At 50.1% G+C, this 18,685-nt stretch overlaps 3 protein-coding genes across 3 annotated transcripts; 1 reads left to right on the forward strand and 2 right to left on the reverse strand.

Moving 5' to 3' along the window:
• Positions 1 to 279: 279 nt before the first annotated feature.
• Positions 280 to 4,522, reverse strand: BROUX77_007497 (uncharacterized protein; the record flags this gene model as incomplete). The annotated part of the gene is made up of 4 exons (XM_073752599.1): positions 280 to 2,437; positions 2,497 to 3,035; positions 3,103 to 4,209; positions 4,295 to 4,522. The coding sequence occupies 4 exons, from the start codon at positions 4,520 to 4,522 to the stop codon at positions 280 to 282; spliced, it is 4,032 nt and encodes a 1,343-aa protein (XP_073601790.1).
• A 10,241-nt stretch (positions 4,523 to 14,763) lies between these two features.
• On the forward strand, positions 14,764 to 16,164 carry BROUX77_007498 (uncharacterized protein; the record flags this gene model as incomplete). Its single annotated transcript, XM_073752600.1, has 3 exons — positions 14,764 to 15,007; positions 15,095 to 15,217; positions 15,284 to 16,164. The coding sequence occupies 3 exons, from the start codon at positions 14,764 to 14,766 to the stop codon at positions 16,162 to 16,164; spliced, it is 1,248 nt and encodes a 415-aa protein (XP_073601791.1).
• A 288-nt stretch (positions 16,165 to 16,452) lies between these two features.
• BROUX77_007499 (uncharacterized protein) lies at positions 16,453 to 18,685 on the reverse strand (the record flags this gene model as incomplete). Its single annotated transcript, XM_073752601.1, has 3 exons — positions 16,453 to 17,595; positions 17,721 to 18,112; positions 18,193 to 18,685. The coding sequence occupies 3 exons, from the start codon at positions 18,683 to 18,685 to the stop codon at positions 16,453 to 16,455; spliced, it is 2,028 nt and encodes a 675-aa protein (XP_073601792.1).

The raw sequence follows: 18,685 nt of genomic DNA on the forward strand, positions 1-18,685 counted from the left end.
CTGATATGCAGACCCTAGTCAAGATCCACATTTCTGATCTTGAGAACCAAGAAGACGCAAACGTCCATGGAAGAGCCGTTGTCCAATCACGAGGCAAGTATAAGTCTAAGGATACAAGTATTCTGTACTACATCAATCAGTCACTGAACCATGTCTAGTTTCTCTGCTCCACGTGGGACAAGTAGATAGTACGCGATATTACTTTTACACCTGTGCAACATGAAGGCCAACTCGCCATATCAACCCCCCCTCCCCCAAACCACGACTCACTTCCCTTCTCTAAATCACTGGCCGCAGGAAGTACTCGATTACCTTGTACGCCAACTCAAAGGACAGCTCCTCTCGGCGCTGCGGGTCTGGCTCGTTCTGGATGTGAGACGTCCACTGGCCCCCGTCAAAGACGCCCAGCAAATGCTGCAGCAGGTCGCGGCTGGCCTGCGTAAAAAAGCAGCGGTCCAATGCCTTGTTGTCGAGACACCGCTGGATCATGTTCCCATCAATGTACATCAACGCCGGCGTAACGGGTAGTGGCATCAGCTCAGAGACACCCAGTCGCTGGAGATTCTCACGGTCGCGATGATTGAACGGGCAAATCTCCTCGGTGTGCTGAGCCATTTTCTGCACAAGACTCAAAAACTTCCAGCCATCAATGTCCAAGAGCGTGTAGTGCTCAACTGTGCCGTCCATTGCCACCCCAAATATCTCTGCATCGTCAACTGTGCTCGGGACACGGCCAAACCGAGGAGCCATCTGATTGTGCCACCAACTCGGTTGAGATCGAGCCCGGCAGAACTTGCGTATTGAGCTCTTCATGGAACCTTCAAACACAGGCTCAATGTCTACACCTGCGGATTTTGAAATCCATCGCCCCATGACCGACTGCTCACGGTCGCCCAGCAGCGTAACAGGGAATTGAGAATCAGCCGACTCCTCTGGCCCAACGGACATCAGTGCGTTGCTCATTATGAGGCATGGGTCGATGTTGAGAATCTGGAGTCTAGCCACGCTATCGCTAGAGATCTGGGGCGATACCACGAGAATGGATTGCATTGCCGTCATGACGATGATGTTTTCGCCATAGTCCTCGATCCAGAACACAGGAGACTTCAATCTTAGAGTAGCCCTCAGCTTAAACTTCTTGTCTTCGTTATCAAGATATGACCAATTGACATTGTTCCCGCTGCTGTAGTACAAGTTTTGTCCCGATGCGTGGGCGCAATAGACTGCATCAGTGTCGCCTTTAATTTTATGTCTTGTCCAATACTTGATGGCCCTGTTGCCGCGTTTGGTCGCGTCCTCCACCACCGATGTTGATACAATCAACAGCTTCTTGCTTTGGAGACAGACGAGGAAAAACAGGAACTGGCTCCCGTCTTTGGTGTAGACCCATTCCTTTATGCCCATGATGCGGTCACCTTCATCTCCAAGACCTGAGATATACGGCCACACATTTCCTGCTCGCGAAGTAGCCACTGATAGATTTTCGCCAGTGTCTGGATCGATAAAGACCAGATTAGGCCGGCGGTCAACAAGGGTTGAAACAACCAGGCAGTTTAGTGTGTGTGAAAAGAGAACTCGCTTAGGCGCGCCTGGGGTGAGGAGGAGACGTGGAGCGGGGCGCGTCTTTTCCTCTAGTTCTGCAATGTGAACTCCCCCACTCGTGACCATGAGGATGGATGTTGACAAAGAGTCACGCCGAGGGACACCCTTGGGCAAGACAGAGACATAGTGGATTCCTGGCAAAGTTCTCAAAGAGTCTTTGGAATCACCTGGAAATATAGAAGAAGCTCTCTTGAACTCTCCTCTTCCACTATGATCTTCTTGATAATCGCCAAGAAAGATAAGAGAAGTGTTGGATGACGCTACAATTGCAGTACCCAAGTTTTCATTATCAGGCACCAAAGACAGAGACACGGGGAGGACATCCAGCCGTCTGACGGACAAGAAGTTACATTCCAGTGTCTCAGGCGAGAGTGCAAGAGTAACGACATATCCATCTCGGGTTCCACCAACAACAATAATTGAATTTCCCGTGTCGCACAGTGTCTTGATGCTCGAGAAAGCTTCGATGTTATTTTGTGACGAGGTCGCTTCGATTTCGCTCGTTGTCGATATTATCGAAAACTCTGAGATAGCAATGCTATCAGGACCAAGAGAGTCTGCGTTGTAAATGGCTAATGATGTGATCATGTTCTCTCTGTGAAGACCGGCCAGGATGAAGCGAATACCCCTGATGTTGCAGACATGTAGACATGTAATTTCAGCTGACACATGTGCCCATCCTTGCACCTCGGCACTTGTGCCATGAATTTTGAGAAGATGAAGTTTGAACCCAGTGTCAGATTGGGCAGCAAGTGCTACCATGCCATGGCCAATTGATGCGTGTTCAGCCTTCAGCTCTTCTGTCTCGAGGAGTTCGTCCAGAGTCAGCGTAGAGCTATGGTGGTGTTAGCAAATTTCCAAGGCATGTAGTATTTAGGCTTATGAAGCACATACCTGCTAATAGAATCGCAGAGAGCCAAAGATTTCTCTGTGATTTGACATATACTCCCCGAATCACAAGAAGCATCAAGTGTCCGGTAATCCATATTGATGAAAGTGTCCTCAGGCTCTAATTGTTGCACTTCTATTTCGCCTTCAAGACCAAGGGAAAGAAGAAGTACATCTGAGGAGTCGCGCTGGGATAAAAGCATTAGCAACGGCTGATTACCCCTTGATGGACTGTTGGGTTGTTGTGGTAGCATCCAAACTTCTCGAACAGCCGTGTAATCGAACTCGATACCAATGTTCGCTGGCATTCCAACTCTGTGCTCAGTGATACCACCGTTTATGCCGCGACCAGATGTCACAAATACTCGGTCGGGCATGCGAAAGGCTGATTGACTGGTTTGCGAATCATGCCATGACACCATTGCATTGCCTTTGAATCCTATTTTTTGGTTCCATGTGATAAATTCGTCATTCGAGGTAATGTCTAGACATGGTGACCAATTGGGAAGGTTGCCAATCCATATCAAGTCTTTTCTTGGGGGCGCCTTTGTCAAGAGTCAGCAAACGTGCTTCAGGTGTAATCAATCTCCCAACACCATGATTTAGACTGACCTTCCAAATGGAGCCGTTCCCGCAGTCTCCTCCAATAATCAAGACATCGTTGAAGCCATTAGAAACTGTAGTGAAAGCCGTGTCGATGCTGGTGCTGAGGTGGGTATCGCCCATTTCCAAGCTAGTTGCTATTATCTCGCTAGGTTGGAATTCTAGCCAAACCACAATTCCGTCTTCTCGTGCGACGTAGATATTGTCTCGTCGGCAGTAGTAAGACTTTCTACGGTAGGGGCGAGCCCATGATGTCCAGAGGGGAATGTCTGTTCCGTGGTACCAGGGAGTAGCTTCTCTGCGCTCGTGTTCGATTGTCTGAAAGGTTGGATTTCCAATCAGAATATCTTCACATACCGATAGCGTAGTCTCGGTAATTAAGCAGAAAGAAGATTTGACAGTAAGTGGGATGACATGGGTAGGAATTTCTGTCCCAGGGAGAAGAAGATAGCCCTTACGTCTAGAGCGCAGGACGTCGTGAAGGTTTTCTCCATTGCGCCATTGGTACGTCATAATTTTTGTGTCTCCATCAACGCGGAGTATGAGGAGAAGAATTACAGCCTCGGGGTCTTCTTCGCGGGGATGTAGAAAGTCGATCTTGATGACATAGCCATTGGTGATTTTTGATTTCCAGTACCTCAAGGGTTTCAAAGCCTGGCCATCTCGGTATTGTTGGCGAAGGGTTTCGAAGGACTCTAATTCGGAAACGCAGAATCCGGACTTGGGAAAAGCTGTCGCCATGTAACGAGACTCGGGATCGATGGCAAAGTGTAGGCCTTGTTCTTGTACCATTTGGCTATGAGGACCGGCGCATCGCGAGGAGACAAACTCGGCCTGGCCATTCCTAGACCCCATAAAAATAAAGACATACTCGTGTGACTTGAGAAAAAGGACAAGTATTTGGAGCGGAAGGTCGCCTCTACAGGGAGCGTTTTCATCAAGAATTGCACTAATTGGTTGATTGGGATCCGGCACTGCATTTTCTGCGCGTTCCTCGTCCTCGTAGTTGTAGCCGATTACTCGAGCATGTATAATACTGGGATCAAAGTCCGTTTTCCGTCCAATTTCATAAAATTGGTCGTCTGCTCGTAGTTCACAAACACGGATAAAACGGTCCTGTTTTTTTTTGATCAAGTTAGCAACTATGAAGGCCTTGGCAAGTGAAGTAATAGGAATGCTAGGGTCGAATCAAAGGTCTTACACCAATAAACACAATGTCATTGTGTGCGGGAGATCTAATTCTGGCCGGGACAATACTCCGGATAACGGGCGTGTCAATGACGGTTCTGCTGAGCAAGCCAAGCTCCGGGCGCCTGTCGGGAACGGGAAAGTGACGCGGGGGAGCCTTGTAATTAGCGAATGGCTCTAGCTTGACATCCTGCCGAATCCATTGGCCATCTTTCAAAGTATTGATCTGAAAAAAAGACATGTCATATACGCAGGTCCGCACCGGGGAAGCTGCTGGAGATGGCGAGGAAATGCGTTAAGGGTGGCGAGCAAAGAAAATCAAAAGGGCGACGGGATTGTCCGTGGTAAGAGGGCCCTTTAATAAAGCTGAGTCGTCTCTGGGGAGCATGTGAGTCGGATGCGTGGCGGCGGAAAGAAGCGGGGGCTCAATGAGAGCACTATGTACAAGTACTGACAAGTCTAGAGCCGCGCTGCTTGAGGAAATACGTGTAGGGAGAGAGAAAGAGAGAAAGAGCTGAGGGCTGGCTGAAAGCCAAGTGGAGACTGGAGGCTTGAGAGACGCTTCCCAATAGGAGGAGGCAAGTTTGAGATTGTTATAGAGACTGGCCGACTGTCGCTTCAGTAGTTAGTACATGGGACCACACAGATGCAGGCAAGATAGAGGAGTCGTGATGGAGCCGGGGAGGGTAGTCGTGCGGAAGGAATCATAGCGGGGAGAAGAGGGGAGGAGAGGGTGGTGATGAGGGCGTATAGTATGTGTGTAAATAGTGAGGCCCATCACCAGAAGCCTAATCGATAAGACCATAATCATAGAGCGTACAACTAGTTGAAGCTTCAAACAAACGGTGGGAGACGATGGAAAACGGGGTCGGGAACAGACCAACCACAGGGTTCCGAGTCAGGCTTCCCGTCCAGGAACATGGCTCTTGACAGAGCGCACAGATGAGAGAGGAGGATATGGGGAGAAGAGGAAGGAAAGAGAGACGGGGGACGAAAAGCGAGAGAGAGGGGGTAAAGGTACAGCAAGAGCAGGGAGATGAAGGAGAGTGCATAATGCAAAAGCGGACCATGAACAAGATTTATTGCTTATGGATTCTAGGAAAACACACAAAGGCAGGAAAGCCGGCCACATGGAAAGGCTTGCCCGGAGCAGCATCTGTTTGGACGAGCAGCAAAGCCCCCGACCGGAAGAGTAGAACGTAAGCAAGGAAGAGAGTTGCGGGCCGTGGGCTGTGTGCTGTTGTTTCTAGGATAGATTAAGCTAGATAAAAGCAACAGTGACAATGGACAGATCAGGCCAGGCCAAGACAGAGATCAAACGGTATGTTCCAGTGAGACAGCAGAAACAGCACACGGCAGTGATTATGCCTGTGGCACGAGGCTGATGATTAAGCGCCACTCTGCACATGGAACAGCCCAGGAAGCTTGGGTGGTGAATGGCGATGAATGTAGGATGGGGACGCAGGGGAAAGACACTGCGACGAGCGGGAAGGGCTCATCCAGGAAAGTCGGGAAATGAAGTGCGCTCAGGAATGCCATCACAAGGCAGAGAGTAGTGCCACATGGGGGAACGTGGTGAGTAGGTATAACTAACTAATACAAATGTGTATGTACACGGCGTAAATGTAGAAGAGCCCACAACAACTGCTACAACAGTCTTCTAACAACTGCTACAACGGTCTTCTAACAACGGCACCGCACAGCAAGCATACCAGAACGGACGTGCTGCATAGTATTGCAGCCGCAATGGAACCCACTGGCTGGAGTTGCAGTTTGTGAGTATGTGTACATACAAATGTACCTGTCGATGAGCGTGGGTACATATATACTTGTATACACATACGCAAACGTGGCCTTGAACAATGTGACGATGCACTAGGCTCGCCCACGTAACGGGGCCATGGTTTGTAGTGCGTATAAAATATAGGCACAAATATACATGGTTACTAGCTATAGTGTAGCTAGTTGTGTGTCTGCATGTATGTATGTATGTGCAGGTTTTCCTGACACGGACTCTGGCACTGGCACTGGCACTGGCCCTATCAGTTGTCCCTGTACCAGCAGGGCGGCAATGCCTCGTCTTCCGAGTACCGGGACTGTATCTTTTGGCCAGCAGAATTGCTCACTTGAGTCTATTGGCTGGTTCATAGTGGTATACTAACGTACCAGTAGTCATTTATTAGTTAGTTCCAGAAGGAACTTGGCGATAGTTTGACACCCAGGATTTGGCTTCAATATTGGAACGAGTCCACCAGAGGCCACAAGCCTCTAGAGTTTCTCAAGAGCAGCTGTGTTGCCGCGGCTGTGCGTGAAGAAGTATGGGCTTGGCTTGTGGTACTGGGCACTGAATGTGGGTGTCAAGGACGGAGGTGCAGGCAAAACAAAACTCGGAGACAAGAACACTAAATACAATGGATTTTAGAAGTCTGTGAGCCCTTTTGGCTGTCTCTCCCTCGCCACACACACACTCACTGGCCGGCTGCTGCTGTTACTTGCACACATACACGCCAAGGTCACTTGAACATCTGTGCCAGTTCCAGTAAAAGTGCAGTGCGCCCGAATCATGAGATGGGGCACCAGGTACATACAAGTACAGTTCAGGAGCCTGTGCCATATGGCCAAGCGTCTGGTACATGGACGAGCCTGTGTAGAGCACAGTAGCACGCACTACTGACTGCTAGTACAACGAACTCATGCGCGTATGATGTAAAGTAGTATCTGTGGTCAAGAGCAGGGCAAAAAGGACTCAAAGGGAGAAGTGTGCTGCGTGTGTCTGTATTGGGGCATGGAAAGGGGCGTGTGTGCACTTTTAATTAGCTTTGCGTGGCCAGTCTAGGACATGTGTACTTGTCTCGATCTGGTTCATTCGGCGTCATGCCTGTCTGGCAAGGCACAGACTGCGCGTACCAGTAGGTAAGTAAAAGTAAGTATCGCCCAGTTATGAAGCAGAGCCGGAGAGTCGGAGTATTCCCGCACCTAGACACAGGGTCTCTTCTTTCGACAAGCTGTAACTTTGCAGATGCCTCGTAGTTATAGATAGAAACAGGTCATGTAACCACTTGAGATCTGTCGGACAAGTTGGCTCAGGCATGTCAACTTTCACAGGGCAAAGCCCCCAACAAGCATGGAGTAGTAGTAGGAGTGGTAGTAGTTGTAGAAGAGGTCCGACTATCACTTTTCCAAGAACCTTGAGTAACTTATCAATCCATTATTGGCAGACATGCCCCAGTGGCTGCGGTAGCTTGACATGTAGCTTGATGCAGATTTGGGCGGCTCATGGTGTGTCACTTGACATGGACCGTGAGAGGGGGAGACTCGATGAGATGGGATAAAGGCGAGGCGCAGAAAGTAGTGGAACAGGCACTGGGCCACTGCCGAGGCCTTTCATGCTTGTACATGTCTAGTGGTAGAGCATGAGACGCATCTGGGATCTGAGTTGCTACTGATACTTGACTTGTATACAAGCTTGTACAAGCAAGTGTATTTGTAGTCCATAGCATGACTTGGCTTGACTATAGCCATCCGGCTCGCCACAACTCCCCTGAAGCTAGTCCATATTGGCCAGCATTGTGTTCAGAATCAGGCAAGTGGGAGTGAATGGCGGATCGTGGCGGGTAGACATGCAATGGTTGGGATTAGAGGCTTCGGTTTGGGGGAACAGTGGTCTTACCCTAGGGTCTCGGTCTCAGTGCAGGACCGTCAATGGCGGAGGAGAAGGGACCGATATGACGAAGCAGGCCAATATATGATTTGCTTTGGCGTGGGTTGAATGCATGTATACAGTACAGTTCAGTACAGGACCACGATCATCGATTATCGCCAACGTCAAGCAGGGAGCGCCAGCACAGGCGAGATCAGGCGACAGTCACAGAGCAGGAGCTGGAACAAAAAGGTTGGCGATCGGAGATGCAGCGAGCTTTTTAAGTGGGAGCTTAGGCGCTGGTGATTCGACAAATCACTTTTTTTTCCTGTTTTGCCACCTCTAACAGCACCGGCGCGGAGAGGAAGGCCAGAGCACAGCTGGACGGATGGCGGCAGGGAAGAAAGGAAGAGGACGGACAGGGAGAGAAAGAAAAAACCTGGACCCTTGCTGGTTGGTGTGATTGTTCTTGGAAGGTTGGATTGGAGCACAAAGACTAGCAAGGTTGGAGATTGTTTCTGGAGGTCTGAGGTTTGGGGGGGGGGGGCAGGGCCGACAGGGGAGCAAAAGGCAGGTGCAGAGTCAGAATCAGAAAGGTGGCAAGCTAGGAGTGTATAGGTACAAATGGGTACAGATGCACGACGGTACTTATGGACAACGCTCTCACGCCTCCGCCTCCTTTTCTTGCTCTTTTCTTTTTTCTTTCTACGCCTTGACTCGCCTATCGTGGGCTTCGCAAGTACTGCTTGAAGCAGCTTCCATAAACTACAAATCCAATATATACGCTCTGGTGCTGCTGCTTCTGCTCCTGTGATGATTTGATCCATCTCGCCCCCACTTTGACTCTAGAATTCTGCAAAGAGTGGACTCCACCAGGCACAAGCGCCCACCTCTGTACATCCACATGTACCGGTACATCCAAGTACAAAAATGCACAGCGCGACTACCTCCGTAACTACGTCGGTCTACTTTAGAGTTAGTGCAACCATCCCGCCCGCTGCAATGTCTTACTCTTTTTGTTTGCACTTGCACTTGCGACGCCAAAGGTGAATTGTGCAACTACCCATCTTGAGCTTAACCCTCAACCCTCAACCTCCAACCCTTGACAGCTTGATCAGATCACATATGCAGACGAAGACAAAGACAAAGACAAAGACCAAGACGCAGCCCGTCTCCTCCTTTCTCTCTTCCTTTTTCTTTCTCTCCCTCTTCCCCTCTGCTTGGTTGACTTCCTGCAACGTGCATATGCACCTTGTGCTTACAATGCACCTGTGATTGGCCCAGCCGGACTCAAACTACGGAACAGGTTACATACAAGTGGTTGTGGACGTGTATACATGTGTATATACACATAACTACATACATAACTACACAGACCTACATACATACAGACATGCAAGCATACACTCCGTCTCCCTCTCCCTCATCGTCCCATCTCGTCCAAGCCTGCCCATAAAGGCCCACTACAGAATCTCCAACATCTACACGGCATGCTTCGTTGGAGACCAGCCATATTGTATTCCGTGCACACGGGTGACCAGGAACACCCTCGCTGTCCAAGTAGGTATAGCTCCATAGATACACAAGAACTACCTACGCATATCAGTACATAGTTATCACTGCCATGATACTTGAAGATACTCTTCCCTCCCTGCACTGGGATCCCCACCTGCACAGCTGCCCAATATGTCTTCACGTCGGCCGGCGAACTGGCCAGGCTGTCTGATGTTTCTAGCCTCCCGGTTGTTCATCATCCTATTGTGTGTCTAGCATCTATACCAGCATCGCAAGTCTCCTAGAAACGTCCATGTAGCTATACATGTCTCCTGGTCTCTTTACTAACCGTGGCCAGTTCCAGACAACAGTGCCTATTCGACATAGAATAGGCGGCGTTGCAATTTACTAAACATCGTTACATTCCGCTGTATTGATGAACTCGCTTGAGTGAACACGCACACTCTTGCTTTCCGTGGGATGATGCAAAATGGCTTGCCGAGTACCTTTTTTTCTGTGGCCTGAGCTCACAGTATTCCTTCTCAGAATAACCTGAAGCCTGACTGTAGAGTGCCTGTAACTCTGTCTACCAGCAAGAGTACCAGGTTAAAGGGAACACTAGTCTTGTTATGCAATGTGTTCATAGGCGAGTGTACAGGTACACATTGAGCAGATCATTGAACCAAGTTCCAACTGGGAGAGCCTCAACCGAGGCTCCTCTACTGGTACCTGTGTATGTATGTACAACTGCAACCCATCAACTAGTCAACTCACAGCTCTGGCTGTCTTCTTAGGCTCAAAACTCTCAGTCTACTCCATAGAGCATACTTTTACGCATTCTTAGTTTCATCCCCTGAAGCCCCCAGTGCCATTCGAGGCATCAACAGCCCTAGTTCATGATAAGCTCCTTCTACCCGCACAGATATGCCGAGTTAAGCGTTGGACAGTCTAAAACTTGCCAATGAAGGAATGCTAGGCATCGTCCTCAAGCCACATTGGCTTTGTAGGCACCGCAGCTGATGGCTCGGATCAATTTGAGCTTATTCTGTCAATCACAGAGTTCTTCAAGGTCAGACTTCTACCAAGCCTTTGAAGAATGAAGCTTGGAGCCGCCAGGCAGCCAACATCTACAAATAAGCTGCATTTTGCTCATAGTAATATTAGTCCTAGCCCAGAGTCAGTTGGACCTTGACAGGCAATAAGAAATAAGTGCCCTGTTGCAGCCATCGCCAATCTGTCCTCCTCAGGGGAAGCAAACTCTATTCATTTCTAGAGGCTAACGGGCATAGAGCGCCCGCAATACAAAAATGTGTGAATGGTAACTGGTATGACTAGTTGTAGTCTTTGTCAGATAAAAAAGACACATCGACTCATGGTGAAGCCAGGATCAGCGTATTGGGGCCTTCTGCTGTGTCATGGACAGTGGGTTCCGGCTTGTTGACAAAGTGACTGTATGCTATGCTGTAGTTACTGAGCCATAGCCTCCTAGCTTCAACCACTATAACCAACCCTGATTGCCGCGGCTCTTTAGATCGAATACTTTCTCGATGGGCATTGGCGTCCTAGAAGGCCAATAGTGAGTAGATGCTTCAGGAGACACTACTGATTTGGCCTTGGCCATACTAGAAAGTCAAAAAGGGCTGTAGGGCTAGAACGTCTGATAGCTGAGGAGAAGCCGGCTTCTGTTATGGCTCTGTAGTTGTAGTTGTGCTCGAATTAGTTCAATATGGGTCTCAAGTCCCCAAGCTCTCAACAGGGACCGTCTGACTGGGCTATGGTAGTAGGTCTCACTCCAAATGTGGCCCCTGATTTATCCTTTAACAGCGAGGTGAGAGTGAGCATAATTACAAGTACTGCTAGCAGTAGCTCTGTGCACAAGTGGTAGATCTAGTACACATGGTCTTGTCGTGGCGCTCTACCGAGACACTAGAAGCACCTGAAGCATAGCTTGTGTCTTTGCCTGGAATACAATCAATAGCTAGTCGACGGCATAACCACAACTAGTCTCTACTAGCGCTTGCTGCTGTAGCCCAACCTCAACTCCACAGTTTTAAAGACTATGCGATAGGAGAAAAGTCCCCGTTATCTCGCATGCATTCCTTACGTCAAAGAAGTCACGATAGGCAAATGCTCGTGGAGAGTGGACACTGAAACTGGGGCAACTATAGTGGGTGACGCGTTCGGCGGAGCCCCAGACAAGGACTTTGTTGGCGCGCGTTGGGGAGGGGACAGCTTGCACGGGAGGAACTTGGGCTTCTATTTAGAGTGACATGGGCAGCTTCTGGCCTAAAAGCCCTGAAAGAACAATCGGTACCTCATGTTCGTCCCGAGTGTCTGCCGTTGGCAGTGGCTCAACTCGCGTTAGTAGTAAGTGGCAGTGCGCACACGCCTGTACATGCATACTAGACCACCACTATTAGGCAAGCTAGACCAAGGGCAAGCTCTAAACGCACATATCTTTGCCAAGTTACTTCTCCATGAACGCCAACCTTGTCGGGTATAAGATATCTGCTCATCAGGCCATTGAGCGCACTACTTCGCCTGAGTGTACGAGTGTGTACTCGTACCTCTGTAGCCTTGTAGCTTGGCTTGGCTTGGAAGTACATATGTACATAGCTACCATTTCAAGCCCACAGACTTGCCGACTTGATACTTATCCTTCGGTGGATAAGTGCCTATGGGCTATACTGCCGACAAAGTAAGACCAAAAGCCCGGTCCCCTCTATACGTACATTCATACCCAAACAGCCCTTCCACTCCAGGCGCCGGATCTGCCCCAACGAGGCAAACCAAGTTAAATACACAAACATCATGGATTCTTAGTGTCAGGGTTCGCATCTGATGTCGTGCGGTAGCGACTAATGCCGTGGAACCTAAGCGTGGGACATACATAACTACTCGTTAAGCAACCTGATTCTGCTGCCAATAGGTATGTATACGTTGGATTTTAAGTATACATGCATCATGTCTCACCCCACCATCGTCCTTTGGCCAAAGCCCAAGTCAGACTAGGGGTGTTTCCTCACCCACAATGCCAGGCCTTTGTTCGTCGCCCTCATCGGCACGTTCGGGGAGGGCATGTCACACTCGATGGGTTGTGATGGGATGGGATGGGATGTGGCGATATGATTCTGAATTCTACCACAGTCCCGTCCCAAATCATGTCGCACCGGCAGTCCGATTTCTTCGAGCTCGCGACAACCTGTCTCCAGGCCCAAGCAGGCACTTGGAAAAGTGCATCATGTTCTGCCGGTGCTCCTCAACACTGGCGTCACAAGGAGTTAGTTGGCTGAGCCCTATCTCGCAAGCTTGCCTCGATCCGTGAGACGGCTATAACCCCTACAACCACTGGCGACACTAAGCTAGATACGACACTAGCCCCGTTGATGATACAGGGTCCGCTTACACCACACCCATCCTAGTGAAAGATCTGGCGTGTACTTTTGTACAAGTATTGATGGATTCATTCGTGTGGCACATTGAGACAGGGCAGCCGTTTTTGGAGTGGCTCACGTCATTAGGCGGCCTGGGTGTCCATTCGCCTGTCATTACAATTGCGTCTTGGCTCAACTAGAAGTTCTGGTTTTTCTCGGATCGCAGGTACAAGCACGTTTGTACCTGTACTTCAAGACGGAGATTGCCGCTCCAGTTCTAGACTTTGACAAGAGAGAGAGAGAGAGAGAGAGCGAGAGGGGCACGCGAGTTTGTAAGCACAAAACGTATGTGCATACATAGCTAGTTAACAAGTTGGTTAGTTAACTGCTACAAATCCACAGGTTCACTCCTCTCCTTGTGTAGGCTGCTTGAATAGGCGAGTAGGAAACATGCTTTCGTCTGTTTGCTATGAGGCCTTTTGCAAGCGGCCCCTCTCCGCCATGTATACTCACTTGCACCTCGCTGTATTTGTGCAGTAGAGCTTGGTCGTCCCAAGTTCCCACAAGACGACGGGTCCCACAAGGCGGGCTTCTCTGAGGATTGCGGCCGAGGCATAACATGTAGTTATATGCTATAAAGCCGGCCGTAGGGCAGGGTGCCATGTTGGTATGCACTTACACAGCCGCCGACATGGGTAAGAAGGAAAAGATACTGCAGCCAGAAGTGCAGGTGTGCTAACTCTCAGAACGCCAGGTTCGTGACCTCTCGACATCTCAGCTCCCAGCTCGCGTCCATGGGACACGAGTTACGTCAGGGCGCTGACACTCTCAGCTGAGCCCAGACCGGCGCACTCTTAGTGTTTACTAGACACCTTTTCTTAGAACTCACACGAAAATAAAAGGCACGATACCCAATCCTTTAGAACGCGAGAAAACAGAAGCGTGCGAGAAGCAGAGGGAAAAAGAAAAAAAGCTAGGTCCTAGAGCATAATCGTGCGTTGGCTCGACGGGAAATACTCTCCCTAAGGAGCCAACAGTTGGATTCAGAGGAAACATAGCCGACACCCACCCAGGCCTCGCGGCTAAACTATGCTTGATCCCAGGGAATTCTGCCCTTTTGAGCCAGAAGCTCACCCACATCCAGCTGTGCTCTCTCGCGATGCGTCTGGCATGTCCTGCATGTTGCCGACTGCAGGCAGGATGCGGGCTGCAGGCCGAGTATTGCATGTATGTATGTGTATTTGTACCGGTACGAGTAAGAACTGTGCAAATACTTATGCCGGCAATGTTGTTGGCTGGCTGGCTGCATCGAGTCAACTCGATGCAGCATAAGAGAGTCTGGGTAATTGGGTATAGTTGCTCGGTGAGTGCGCGCTAGGTTGGAGAGAAGAGACGGAGCCATCTGGGCCCACGGCTTCTTCCAGCCAGCCAGCTGCATCCAGCCAATATAGCCCAAGGATTTAGTTGACCAGTCAACTAGTCAACTAGTCAACTATGTAAAGCTCCCTCTGGACCTTGAACCGCATGTCCAGGGATTCTGGTCTCCTGCAGCCCGGAAAAAAAAAGAAAAAAAGAAATGGGAACTAGGTAGATCTTGGGCAAAATCCGTCCAATCCTGTCTGATTTTTATCTGACGAGCTTGGGCAAACTTTTCATCGACGACGTACATATGTAGCAGGAACTCTGCGCCTCAAGTCCTCAAGTGGCGTAGATTCAAACGCCACACTGCCAGCAATGCAATCTTATCGCCAACGACTCGGCTTGAGCTGGAGCTTGAAGCTACGAGGATGCCGAGGTGACTTCACACCTATCGGCCAGCTTGCAAACCGCCACTCGAAAATAGAACACGCGCAAACGAAGTCAGCCTGGAATCCTCTACACAAGCGTCTTGCCCAGAAGCGCGAATACTAGCCGCCATTCATTCACGAAGCTCCCGACAACAACGGCCGATTACGTCACCACGTCTTGCATAAAATGGGCGCCGGGCATGATTCGCACAACGAGAAGACAGAGCACGAGGGGGGCATTTCGCCTAAAATAAAACTGGAGGATGCAGAGGATAAAGTGCCTGCGGCTACTGCCGGCCCAGACGTCGAGTCTCACCTCGTAAAAGCACGGCGTATCCAGGAAGCGTGTGATGCTCGTGATATTCCTGTGCTGCAGAGACTTGCGCTGTCTGGCGGCGGCTTCCTCCGAGACGACCTACGCCGGTCTGCATGTAAGCTGTTCTTGCGGTGTGGACGTGAAAACCTAGATTATCTAATTCTATAATTCCTGCTCCGACCAACAGGGTTATTGTTACTAGGGGACGATGATCTCGACGATACAAAAGAACAGCCAGACTCGTCCTGGACAGCCCTCGAGCCCCATCACGATGAGGGACAGGTACAGCTTGACGTCAACCGATCTTTTGTATACTACCCCAATGGTCTGTACCGACCGCTCTCTCCTCCTGCCGTATCCAAGCACTGACACCAAGACTCAACCCTTGCAGACAAAACCGACGACGAGCTGTCTGTTTTCAAACAAGGCTTGTCTGACCTGATGGTCGACGTCCTCCGCCACCACCCATATCTACACTATTTCCAAGGCTATCATGACGTCTGCCAAGTCTTCCTCCTTGTCTTCCCACATCACCACACGCGAGCCCGAGCCGTCAGCCGTCTCTCACTCCTGCGTATCCGCGACTTCATGTTGACTTCGCTGCGCCCGACCGTGGCCCAGCTGCACCTGATTCCCGATATTCTAGCGGCCGCCGACGCCCCGCTGCGCCGCCACCTAGCCGCTGTCGTCGATCCGTTCTACGCCCTGGCCGGTACTTTGACCATGTATGCCCACAACATTGAGCGCTACGGCGACATTGCCCGGCTGTTCGATGCCATACTGGCCACCGAGCCTGCGTTTACCGTCTACGTTTTTGCGCATATAATTCTATCGCGTCGGGATGTCCTCTTGGATATACCCAATGATGAAGAGGACGTTCTCCATGCCGTTTTGTCTCAGGTACCACAGCCACTAGACGTCGAGGCGCTCATTGCGGGAACCATGGACTTAATGCGCAAGTATCCCCCGCAGTCGCTGAGTGCGTGGAGGGGGATATCCAAATACAGCTGTCTAAAGACGTATGCCTCCTCTGCAGAATCCAGCAGTGAGGCCATGCAAAATGCTGCTCGGAACTTCCAGAAGCAGACACGAGAGCTCGAGTGGCAGGACACGCAGGAACGCATGGCCAAGACGCTCTGGAAGTACCGCAAGCCTGCGCAGGCGGTTTGTGCGGCTGTCACAGTCGGCCTCGTTGCAATCTACTTGAGGAAAAACCCTACGCCGCTCAACTTTGTGTCGTCCCTGATTGCAAAAATCCCGTTTTCCCGCTAAGGGAGTTGGCGGCGTGCATCACATTTGAAAAGACGTGACACAACACAAAATAGAATAACATGCATGCTTCCTTCTCTACACATCACCACACTTGGGGCAAATCGGTTCATAACAATGGCATTGGAAGTTACATACTATGCTGTACTGTACGTTGGATATCGTTCATCTGTGTAGATTTCTATGTTCCAGTCAAAAGTGGCAATGCAAATGCGGACTTGATGCTACAAGCACCTAAAAAAAGGACAAGAAAGGGAAAGGAGATACTACAAAAGAGAGGGCCGGTTCTTCTCATAGACTCTCTTGAAACTGGACTTTTAGACCTTCATAGTGACTTTCCTGCTCCTTTGCGAGTTTTCCTGTTGTGTCTGCGATAATGGTAGCAATCAATGAGAAGTTGTTGTACAGGAACCGCGACCGTTTCCGCTGGTCCCCGCCACTCTGCACCTGTGCATGCTTGGACAAGAAAGACTCGACTTCCATTCGAAGACGCCCTAGGCTCGTGACTACCGGCTCGTCATCGGAAGCCTCGGAGCTGAGCTCTAGCACGCCGTGCAGAATCTGCCCAAATCGCTGTGTGATTATGTGTGGCGCAAACGACATGCTGGCACTGGATGGCTTGGATGGCAGACTGGTTGTCAGGGCATGGACGGAGTCGGAATGGAAGTCCATGACCTTTTGCAGCCGCGGCCACAGCATCATGTTAATGCTGTTGATGTACGCGTCCAGGGCGGGCACTCGTCGCCTCTGGAGCTCAAAAGCAAAGTGCTGGGTAAGGCGGATCGACAGTAGCAGTCCAAGAGCATCATGGTTATCTGCTATGAGGGCGCGCGTGGCGTTCTGCCCCAGGGTAAAGGTTGGCTCAAAGATGTAGTTAAAGTGCTTTTGTATCACGTTCAGAGACATGGGCGGGGAAAAGAACGACGACAAAAAGGTGTACTCGGCGGTGGCATTGTCTACCAAGGCAAGATTGAAATTTCGGAACGGCGTTTCCAGGTACTGGTAGCCCTGTGTGTCTTCAGCAAGGTACGACGGTAAAGCTGTCTGGTTATTTGTTTTCAAAAGGTCAATTCGGCGACCTAGGTTGAACGCATCATGTGGGGGGGCTTGTTGGCGCATCGAGGGAACTGAAAGCATGGAAGACTTGCGAGAAGAGTCCTCGGCTCCAAGGGCATCATGCTTGTCGAGCACATGAACCTTGAGCTTCTCTAAAGACTTTTGGTACCGTGTAAAGTGGTGAAGGTAGTACCAACGGATGGTGTTCATGTATGCTAGACATATTTCATCGCCAAGTTTAGAGTTGTGCTTGTATAGAAAGGCAAATGCACCTTTGAACTTGAGAAAGTTTTGTTGTTGGATTATTTGTGCATTGATGTTTGGTGATCGCAATGCTTTAATTTGCGTCACAATGTAGTCCCGAATACGCTCGATGGCCTAGATTCATAGCACTCAAGGTCAGAATGTCTTCATAGTGCTTAGGAACATAGATAGCAGTAGACTCCATCTCCCATGTGAGCACGACTGCCACAGGATATCGGAAGCGCATTTCTAGTACACACCTTGTCAACCAGCTTTTCTAGCAAGGGGCCAAGCTCCTCCCAGGCCTTCCCTTGGCGCTGGGATTCCTTCTTGTACGATGTAGCTCTCCGGTCTACCTCATGAAGGGCCTTGGTCCAGGTATCGTCAATAGGGCCATCGGAAATCTTGGATACGACGGTTGGCGCAATACTCAAGTCCTCGACAACAGGACCAAGTGCCCGTTCTACAACTTTGCGGTTCTCTAGTCGGACGTTTAGAGCCATGGATCGGGCTTGGAGTGTTTCAATGTCGGTGGAAACAAACTCAAGGTCGCTTCTGAAGCTTTCGAGGTTGACTTCAACAGAGTTGAGGACGCTGTCGCAATCGGCAATGGCAGTATGGAGCTGGTCGAGCCTTTCTTTTTCCTTGTCGTCTAGATGAATTCAGAGGCTCGGTTAGAAGCGTATCAGATTGGGTATTAAAGGGGCTCTCGGGTTCAAGGACATGGCTTACATTCGAGGACGAGCTCACTACTTGTATCTTTCAACGGTATCTTGGACGTTGCGAATGCAGAAAGAGAAAGGCCCCCAAACTCGAACTCCAAGCAAAGATCGTCGTCGATAATTGTATGCGCTGGTGCAATTTCCGAGTCCACCACGTCCTTCTCTACCTCTAGCAGCTGTTTTATAAGAGATTCAGGGCTTGGAGCTCCTGGCGAAGGCTGTCGTGAAGCATGTCCATTTTGGTTGCGCGCAGCGGACAACAGCGACGTGGCGGATTTGTTTACTGCAGGCGTCGATATCGAGTCTCTGGCGGCCTGGGCGGAAGCTGCTGCTGCTGCCGTTCTCTGTGATGTGACGTACGGGCTAAGGTTGCTAGGTGTTCGACGCGCCGATGTGGTGTTGCTATTGTTATTGTGTATGCTGCTGTTGCTGCTGTGTGGTCGGGATGTTGGGAGAGAGGATGTCGATTGATGAGCCTGGACGGCCAGCCGATCAAGCCACAT

The sequence above is a fragment of the Berkeleyomyces rouxiae genome (assembly GCF_048999995.1).
Source record: "Berkeleyomyces rouxiae strain 22BRR77 chromosome Unknown BrBRR77_ptg000012l, whole genome shotgun sequence".
Taxonomy (NCBI): Eukaryota; Fungi; Ascomycota; class Sordariomycetes; order Microascales; family Ceratocystidaceae; genus Berkeleyomyces; species Berkeleyomyces rouxiae.